Genomic DNA, 10,018 nt, shown 5'->3' with positions numbered 1-10,018 from the left:
TTTTCCTTGTCTTTTCATCTCCAGAGTAATATATCATATGGTCATCTGACTCAAAATGCCTCATGCCAGTCCATCTCATCTCTCCAGTGCCTAATATGTCAATATTTATGTGTTCCATTTCTTTCTTAACAATTTCTAATTTTCCTTCATTTGACAGTACACACATAAAAAAAAATAAAAATAAAAATAAAATTGCAATACTTAAGGATGCTTTGGGCAGAATAGTAAATGATCCAGGAGGCATTAAAAGAAGATGGAAAGAGTATACAGAGTCATTGTACCAAAAGGAATTGGTAGACACAGAAGAATTTCATGAGACAACGTATGAGCAAGAGTCTGTGGTGATGAAGGAAGAAGTTCAAGCTGCTCTGAAGGAACTGGCAAAAAACAAGACCCCAGGAATTGATGGCATACCAATTGAGATATTTAAACAAACAGATACTGCCCTAGATGTGCTCACCAAGTTGTGCCAAGAAATCTGGAGGACAACCACCTGGCCTACTGACTGAAGAGATCTATATTTGTTTCCATTCTAAAGAAAGGTGACCCGACAGAGTACGGAAATTATCAACCAATATCACTGATATCACATGCAAGCAAAATTCTGCTAAAAATTATTAAAAAAATAACTGGAACAGCACTTTGACAGAGAACCACAGAATGTGCAGGCTGGGTTTAAAAGAGGACATGGTACTAGGGATATTACAGCTAATGTTGGATGGATCTTTGCTGAAAGCAGGGAGTACCACAGGAATGTCTGTGTTCCATTGACTCTGCAAAGGCATTTGACTGTGTGGATCACAACAAACCGTGGCTGACTCTGAGAAGAATGGGAATCCCAGAACACTTGATTATGTTCTATACTTGGACCAGGAAACAGTCTTCAGAAGAGAGCAAGGAAATGGCATGGTTTAAAATCGGTAAAGGTGTATGTCAGGGATGTGTCCCATCCCCAAACCTTTTCAATCTATATGAAGAACAGATCATTCAGAAGGCTGGGCACTATGAGGAGGAATGTGGCATCAAGATTGGGGGAAGACTCATCAACAACCTGCGGTATGCAGATGACACAAGCCTGCTTGCTGAAACTGAGGACCTGAAGTGCTTGCTGCAGAAGATCAAGGACTGCAGCCTTCAATATTGGCTGAAGCTCAACATCAAGAAAATAAAGATTTTCACCATTGGGTCAATTAGCAGCATCATGATAGATGGTGAAGAGACTGAGATTGTTAAGAGCTTTAGTTTGCTTTGCTCTACAATCAATACTCTTGGTATCAGCAGCCAGGAAATTAAAAGGCAAATTGCATTGGGACTACTGTCAGGGATATCTCCAAAGTACTGAAGAACAATGTCAGTCTGGAGACTAAGGTGCACCTGATTCAGGCCAAGGTATTTGCAATTACATGCTATGCATCAAAAAGCTGTACAATGACTAGGGATAATAGAAGGAGAATTGAGGCCTTTGAGCTGTGGTGCTGGAGAAGAGTATTAATTATGCTAGGAGAACAAACAGGTTCTTTCTAGAGAGGGTGAGACGGGGCTGCTCCTTGGAGGCAAGGATTCCAAAGCTTCGTCTGACCTACTTTGGACATAATAAAAAGAGGGACCAGTCCTTCGAGAGGGATGTCATGCTTGTGAGGGTGGAGGGACAGCACAAGGGGGGAAGACCCTGGATGAGATGGTCTGATTCAGTGACTGGGGTAATGGGGATAGGTTTGTCAAGATTGTGAGATAATAAGATTGGCACAGGACAGAGCAGGGCTGTTTTACATAGGGTTGCTATGAGTTGCAGGCAACTCAATGGCACATAACAACAAGTTGCCAGACACAAGTGATGGTGTTTTGAATTGCCTCATATGTGTGTGAAAGTTGGACAATGAATAAGGAACACTGAAGAACTGATGCCTTTGGAGTACTGACAAAATATACTGAACATACCATGGACTAGAACAAACAATTTGTCTTGAAAGCAATAAAGCAAGAAGTCTGACAAGTTGCCAAGAGGGGTGAATTCCAGGAGAAAGATGTCATATACTTGAGGTTAGAGAAAAGAGGAAGACCTCAATTAAAGGATTTGAAACAGTGGAGCACAATGGGGTCAGATTGTGAGGATAATTTAAGATCAGGCAGCATTTCCTTCAGTTGCACATAGGTAGAATCCCGTAGTTGCTACAGAGGTTTACCCTAAGGGAATGATTAAGCCCCACCCAATAATCTGAGGAGATTTGCACTTGAAAAGCTTTGTGGACACATGCTAGATGTTGAAAACAAAGGGAAAAAAAAGACTTTGACTTTTCAAAAATCCTCACCACTAGACCAACAGGCAGTATCATAATAGCAGAAGAAAAGACTCAAGTTGTTAAAGATTTCCTTATTTGGATCCACAATCAATACCCTTGGCAAAATTGTTAAGTGCCCTAGACTCCAGTATACTTCATAGCCACCCTATAAACAAGTACCTGAACCTTGTTCTATCCTATGCCAATCTCACAATCTCTGACTTACTTGAGCCCATTGTAGCAATTACTGTGTCAGTCATTTCCCTGATTATATTCCTCTCTATCACCGACCTTCTACCTTTCCAAGCATGATGTCCTTCTCCAAGCTATAGCCTCTTGCAGCAACATGCCCAAAGTACAAGAGAGGAAGCTTTCTCCTCTTTGCCTTCAAGGAGCGCACTGGCTGCACCTTGTCCAAAACATGTCTGTTTATTACACAACAACTCAAAGGCATCAATTCTTCTGTCATCTTTATTCATTGTCCAGCTCTGTGATGCACAGCAAGTGACTGAAAGACCATAGCCTGAAACAGGGACACCGTAGTCCTCAAATTGCCATCAATATTGAAGAAAAAAAGTTGGAGGAATCCCTGACTGCAGACTTTCCTGGTGTAATATGTCTTCTGATCTCCTGACTTCTGGTACCAAGGGTGTTGATTGTGAATCCAAGTAAGACGAAGTTGCTGACAATTTTATTCTTTTCTGCATCTATCATGATGCTTGTTTATTGGTCCAGTGAATGAGAATTTTTGTTTTCTGATCTGCAACAAATGCTTCAAGTCCTCCTCAAGTTCAGCAAGCAAAGCTGTGGCATCTGCATAACACAGTAAGTCTTCCTCCAATCTTTTTTTTTTCTTTTTTAATTGTTGTGTACCATCGAATAGGATACAATTGGCACAGGAAATTGTCCCTCCTTCTCCAGCAGAGCATCTGGTGGATTTAAACTGTGTGCCTACGGGATTGCAGTGCAGTTTCTTGCCAGTAGGTCACCAGAGCTCCCTTCTTCCTCCAATTTTGATGCTGCATTCTTCTTCAGAGGAATCTAGTTTCTCCAATAATTTGCTGAGCATAATGAATGAATAAATATGGAGAAGATACAACCCCAATGCATACCTTTCTTAATTTTAGACTATGTCCTGTTCCTTCAGAACTTCAGAAACCTCTTGGCCTAGGTATGAGTTTTACATAAGTACAATTAGTGTTAGGGGATTCCCATTCTTCTCAATGTTAGCCATAATTTGTTATGACTAGCACAATCAAATGTCTGTACATAATCAATAAAACACAAATAGACATTCTTCTGGTATTTTTTACTTTCAGCCAGGATCCGTCTAGTAGCAGTAGTGATAACCCTGGTGCTACAGCCTCTTCTAAACCCCTCTTGAATTTCTGGCTGTTGTCTTTTAATATTCTAACCATTTTCAGATGATATTCAGCAATAATTTTGTTTGTATATGATATTAATGATACTGTTTGATAATGTCCACATTCTGTTGGATCACCTTTCTTGGGAATGGGAATATGGATCTCTTCCAGTCAGTTGGCCAAACAGCTGTCCTCCAAATTTCCTGGCATAAACTAGGGCTACATAGTGAGCATACCCAGGGCTACATCTGTTATTCCATTGATTCTTGGGGCCTTATTTTTTGCCAATGATTTCAGTGCAGCCTGAACTTCTGCCTTTGTTACCATTGGCTCTTGTTCATGTGGTTACTTCATGAAACTTTTCAGTTATCAACCAATTCTTTTTGATACAATTTGATACAATTATTTTTGACCCTGTGTATTTCTTTCATCTTCTTTTTTGTTTCTCAGAAATTAAAGATTTTGCCCATAACATCTTTCAGGATTTCAACTCAAGGTTTGAATTTGTTTTTCAGTTCTTTCAACTTCAGAAATACCAAGAGAGTCCTTCCCTCCTTATTCTCCGGCTCTTTGCACATTCTGTTATAATGTAAGATCAGGCTAGGAGGAAGATGCATCAACAATCTACTTCATGCAGATTACACAACCTTGCTTGCTCAAAGTGTGGAGGACTTAAATGTTTGCTTCAGAAAATCAAAGGCTATAGCCTTCAACATGAGTTGTATCTCAATACCAAGAAGACAAAGATTTTCACCACTGGACTGATAACAACATCATGATTGATAGAGAAAAGACTGAAACTGACAATGATTTAATCTTACTTGGATCGAAAATCAACACCCTTGGTACCAGCAGTCAGGAGGCATATTGCTTTGAGTGAGTCTGCCATCAGGGATCTCTCCAAATTACTGAAGAGCACTAAGTTTGAGGACTAAGGTGTGTTTGATTCAGGCCATGGTCTTTTCATTCAGCTGCTATGTGTCTGAAAGCTAGGCAATGAACAAAGATGACAGAAGAAAAATTGACATCTTTGATTTGTAGTGTTGGAGAAGAGTACTGAATAGCACATGAAATGCCAAGAGAACAAACAGGCCTGTACTGGAGAAAGTGAAACTAGGGTGTTCCTTGGAGGTAAGGATGATGAAACTCTGATTTCACATATTTTGGGTATGTTACCAGGAGAGGCCAGTATTTAGAGAACATCATGCTTGGAAAGGTAGAGGGTCAGCGTAAGAGAGGAAGACCCTTGATGAGACTGACTGACACAATGGCTGTAGCAATGAGTCAAATGTGTCAGAGATGGTGAGGCAGGTTCAGAGCCTTTGTTCATAGGGTTGCTATGAGTTGTAGACTTTATGGCATACAACAACAATGAAAAGCTGGCAGCCACTAAGAGCCCCCTTCTAGGACTGGATATTAAAAGGAACTGGTGAGTATGTTCACACATGGTGACTACCTGGATCCACTTGATAAATGGAAGTAGGAATCATGCAACAACGAAAAGACAGACTGAGTTTAGGTGTGTTCTATCAGCACTGATGACCCAGCATGCACACATGTATGGATAAGTGAAAAAGGGTGATTGGCCAGAGAAGCAAAGAATAGTGAGGACCCTTGACTTTCTGACTTAGCCCACATGAGAAGCTAAAGCTGAAAGTTGAAGGGACCAGATGGTCTGAAATTTAGGAAGATATATGGATCCCTGATTTGTAGCTGGTCCCATTGGGTCTCACCATGGATGGCCAAAGATGAGTTGACTAGAACCTGACCAGATGAAAAGATGATCTCAAAATAAAGAAAACAAAAATCCTCACTACCAGGCCAATAGGCAACATCTTAATAGATGGAGAATAGATGGAAGTTGTCAACAATTTTTTCGTGCTTGGGTCGAAAATTAACAGCCTTGGTACCAGCAGCAAGAGTATCAGGAGAAGTATCTCACTGGGTAAGCCTCCTGTCAGGGACTTCTCCAAATTACTGAAAAGCAATGCTGTCGGTTTTAAAAACTAAGATGCACTTTATTCAGGCCATGGTCTGCAATCACTTGTTATGCGTGTGAGAGCTGGAATATGAGTAAGAATAACAGAAGAGTCAATGTCGAAGTACTGACTATCCCAAGGACTGCCAAAAGAATAAACAGGTCTGTCCTGAAGAAAGTGAAACCAGGGGGCTTCCTGTAGGCAAGAATGGTAAAACTTTATCTTGTATACTCTGGGCATGTTGTTAGGATGTGTCAGTCCTTGGATAAAGGCATTATGCTTAGAAAGGTGGGGGCCAGGCAATATAGTGGAGAGACAGCTATGAGTTGGTTCTGACTAGATGGCACACAACAACTATTTCAATATTACATTTTAAGCTCCCTGAGGACATGAACTCCATACTGTGTGTATGATTCTGTGAGACATGTATGGTCACTGTAGCAGATATCGGAGTGAGTAGAACTGTAAGACTGATGTTGGAATTAGTAGAAGGAGGTGCAGGAGTGTGAGAGATCACATCTAGCCATATAAGAATTGGTTTTTTACTGTGTTAGTGATAGGGATAATTCCTTGAAGAGAGGGAATTAGTAGAGTCAGATATGGCTATCCTCATGCTGCCTACATTCTTTGCAGTCACTATGAGTCAGGGCAAACTTGACAGCACTTAACAACAACAAATAACAAGCAATACAGAATGATGCCATGTAGTATAATTTGACACTTTCAACACTGGCTTATGTTTTGTAGAAGAGCTAACCATTTGTTAACACTTTGGGAAAAAAGATTTTAGTGTGGTAGAAGCATGGAAGAGAACCTTGACTCATAAAAGGACTTGAGTAGCTCCTTACTCCCTTCCTTCCAACCGTATCTTCACAAAGCTAAGGCAAAATAAACAGTAAATATAAAAGAGAAATGTAAGCCATTACCAGATTTTAGTTTTTGTTCCCTTGATTTACAATTTACTCATCAAAATTTCTTACTGCAGAATGAGACTGGTGAGCTTTCAGGACTGGTTCAGCATCCACTGCTTTTTTAGCAACCATCAACTGTAACATCTGTTTCCGATACTTGCTCATGATGAGTTCCAAAGCATCCTGGTGTTCCTCCAAGGAAATCCAAAGCTCTATTAAAAAAAAAAGAAATAACTTGGCAGTGATAGCTGAGAGATAGCTCCCCAACCAATATCTTAGCAATTGAAATGTTATGACATTTAATGACATGCTGTGAATCCAAAGTTGTAAACCAATGTTTAAGTCCACAAAATCAAAGAGCTATGATTTATGTGAAAAATAAGTTCATACAGAGATACCATAGTCTAACAGAAATAGTGTAGGATGATTTTACATCTACTGATTTTACAGTAGATATGAGTTTAAACTTTATTATCAAGAAAACAAAGATTCTAACCACTGGGCCAACTGGCAGCATCAGTATGGATGGTAAAGAGATTGAGATAGTTAATAGTTTTAGTTTACTTGGCTCCACAGTCAACACTCTTGGTAACAGCAGCCAGAAAATCAAGAGACGAATTGTATTGGGAAAGTCGGCTGTGAGGGACCTCTCAAGAGTAATGAAGAGCAATGATGTCAGACTGGAGACTAAGGTGCGCCTGATCCAGGCTATAGTCTTCGCAATTACGTGCTATGCATCAGAGAGTTGGACAGTGAATAGAGTTGATAAAAAGAGAATTGATGCCTTTGAGCTGTGGTGCTGGGGAAGAGTGCTTAATACACCATGGACTGCTAGGAGAACAAACAGGTTTGTCCTGGAGAGGGTAAAGCCAGAATGTTCCCTGGAGTCAAGGATTATGAAGCTTTGTCTGACATATTTTGGGCATGTTGCAAGAAGGGACTGGTCCTTGGAGAGGGACATCATCATGTTTGGCAGAGTGGAGGGGCGGCGAAGGAAAGGAAGACTTTTGATGAGATGGATCAATTCTGTGACTAGAGAGGTGGGAATAAGTGTGTTTGAGATGACTAGGTTGGCACAGGATAGAAGATTGTATAGAACTTTTGTACATAGGGTTGCTATAAGTCGCAAGCGACTCGATGGCACATAACAACAACAGCAACAACAAGGCTCTAGCAAATCATATAATCTTGCTAAATCTACTTATTATCTATAACATTAAATACCTCCCTTGTCTATGTAAAAATGAAGATATGAGAATACAACATGAAGTTATATGTGAGGACCTTCTGTGTGGAGTTTATCTTTCAATATGACATTCCTAGTGACTTTGCCTTATAGATGGGTAGGAATATGTGCATGGTGTGTGTGAGCCTATACACAAGGGGACAGGCTATCTGCCAATTCACAAGGCGACTGGCTAGTCTTGTCATTAAATTGAGCAATTCTGCAGCAGGAGAATGAGACCTTCCTAACACAAGCAAAGAAACCTCACCACTAGGAAAAGAGCAAGCAAGCAGGCCTACAAGACCAACAACCATAGAGACACAGCAGGGTTCAGATGTTTTGTTCATAGGGTCGCTATGAATCGTACTGGATTTGTTGGCACCTAACAACAAGAACAACAGTAGTAAGGAGCTGCGCTAACCCAAGGGCATGTAATTTGAATCTACAAGCTGCTCTGTGGGATAAAGATGGGCAATCTCCTCCTGTGGGATTTACTGCCTATAAAAACCTGTTGGAGGGTAAGGTAAGAGTTGGTTATAACTCAATGGGTGTTGTTAGGTGCTATGAGTGACTCATAGCAACAAATCTGAACCCTGACCTCTCCTGTGTGATTCTTATCCTCTCTGACTACTAGAGGCCACTGCAGTCACTCTATCAGTCCATTTTATCGAGGGTTGTTCTCTCTTTTGCCAAGCTTCCATCTTTACAAGCATGATGTCTAAAAAGACATGGAAAGCCAAGGAACAGCCTCTCTTAACAATAGGCCCAAAGTATGTGACATGAAGCTTTACCATCTTTGTCTCTAAGAAGCACATTGGCTGCACTTTTTCCAAGACGTGTCCTTTTTTGGCTAGTCACAGGATATTTAAGAGTGTTGTCCAACAACACAACTCAAAGGCATTGATTTTTTCCTCTGTCATCGTTATTCATAATCATTGTGTAGCTCTCAGATACACTGCAGGTGACTGAAAAGACCATAGCCTGAATCAGGCACACCTTGGTCTTTAAAATGACATCATTGCTCTTCAGGGCTTGAGAGTACATAACAAGAAACACCTCTATAAATATAAAATCAGTCGGATGATCTTGCAAAAAAATAATTTACCAATCCAACCATATAGCTATTGAGTCAGCAGGAAACACCTTCTTTAAAAAGTATTTACCTTAAAATGAATAAAGGATGTGAATTTCTGCTAACAATAGGCAGTTTTGCAAGAATTTAAATGCTACTGGAAAAAAGCATGGCTCAGAACTCAGCAATGTTTCCTTTCATTGTATCCGGAGTTCGCTATAAGTTGGAGTGGACTAGGCAGCATCTAACAATAACTGGAGAAAAAAACAAAACAAACTACAAGAAAAGCCTGACTAACCTCTGTTTTCCTGCTGTAAGTCTCTTATCTGTGTGTTTTCTTGTGACAGTAGAATGTGAGGCTTGTATTTGGACATGTCCTTCACATCGGATGCATCCTCTTGATACTGGACAAACAAAAACAGACAAAAAGTGCGCCAGGGCGGGGGAAAGGCAGACAAAACTGAAGAGATCAGAATTGCTCCTCCAGGAGGCAACACCAGCCCCAGTCGGGGGGGTCTCACCTCTGCCCTCTAAGACCAGGGCAGACTCCTGGCCAAATACCCCATTTTCCCTTGCACTTCATATCTCAAGAAGCGCCCAGAGCCCGGGGCAAAGATCCCCTCTCTCTGACCGACCTGGTCCGGAAGCGCTGCCCCCGCCTCCCTCATAGCTTCCACCCGCCGGCGCAGTGCTGTCGACTGATCCACCAGCGATTCGGCGGCCGCATCATGCTCCTGCAGCCTTTCCAGCAACGTCTTGGCATCTGTCAGGATCTTTTCGATGGTGCAGGTCATCGCGGCTACACTGCCCCAAATGTCCACACTACTAGTCCATGGGATTCGCTAGGATCTTCTTTGAACTCGTTTCGGCGTAACATGCGTCATTTCCGGGTAAATATGCAAAGTCCCAGAGGCGCTGGGCTCCAACGCCTGCGCAATGACAGCTCTGTCCGCTGGCTGACCCCCTTTCACCTGTGGCTTTGCTGCAGTAATACCCTTAGTTCCCTGTTCCTGAGTTTCGGGAACTAAGGGTAGTGCTATTGTATTTCTTCCCCCCCGCCCCCCAGCGGTCTTTTCAACATGTATGCGGAGCAGATTATCCGAGAGGCTGGGCTCTATGAGGAGAATTGTGGCATCAGGATTGGTGGAAGGTCTATTAACAATCTCCGTTATGCAGATGACACAACCC

At 41.5% G+C, this 10,018-nt stretch overlaps 1 protein-coding gene across 2 annotated transcripts in view; it reads right to left on the bottom strand.

Annotated features, from left to right (window-relative positions):
• SIKE1 (suppressor of IKBKE 1) overlaps window positions 1-9,628 on the bottom strand; it is a 21,102-nt gene extending 11,474 nt beyond the window's left edge. The window contains exons 1-3 of one of the 2 annotated variants that reach the window (XM_006895682.1): window positions 9,466-9,628; window positions 9,129-9,234; window positions 6,603-6,745 (exon numbers count right to left, since the gene is read on the bottom strand). In XM_006895682.1, coding sequence (XP_006895744.1) covers window positions 6,603-6,745; window positions 9,129-9,234; window positions 9,466-9,624 — 408 coding nt within the window. In that variant the 5' untranslated portion in view covers window positions 9,625-9,628. Of the gene's footprint in view, window positions 1-6,602; window positions 6,746-9,128; window positions 9,235-9,441 lie in introns of both variants that reach the window. The other variant, XM_006895681.1, reaches the window with a different exon arrangement.
• Window positions 9,629-10,018: the final 390 nt, after the last annotated feature.

The sequence above is a fragment of the Elephantulus edwardii genome, unplaced genomic scaffold, assembly GCF_000299155.1.
Source record: "Elephantulus edwardii isolate Elephantulus edwardi_28Jun2011 unplaced genomic scaffold, EleEdw1.0 scaffold00174, whole genome shotgun sequence".
In the NCBI taxonomy this organism is placed as follows: domain Eukaryota; kingdom Metazoa; phylum Chordata; class Mammalia; order Macroscelidea; family Macroscelididae; genus Elephantulus; species Elephantulus edwardii.
This window is presented reverse-complemented; position numbering and strand designations above follow the sequence as displayed.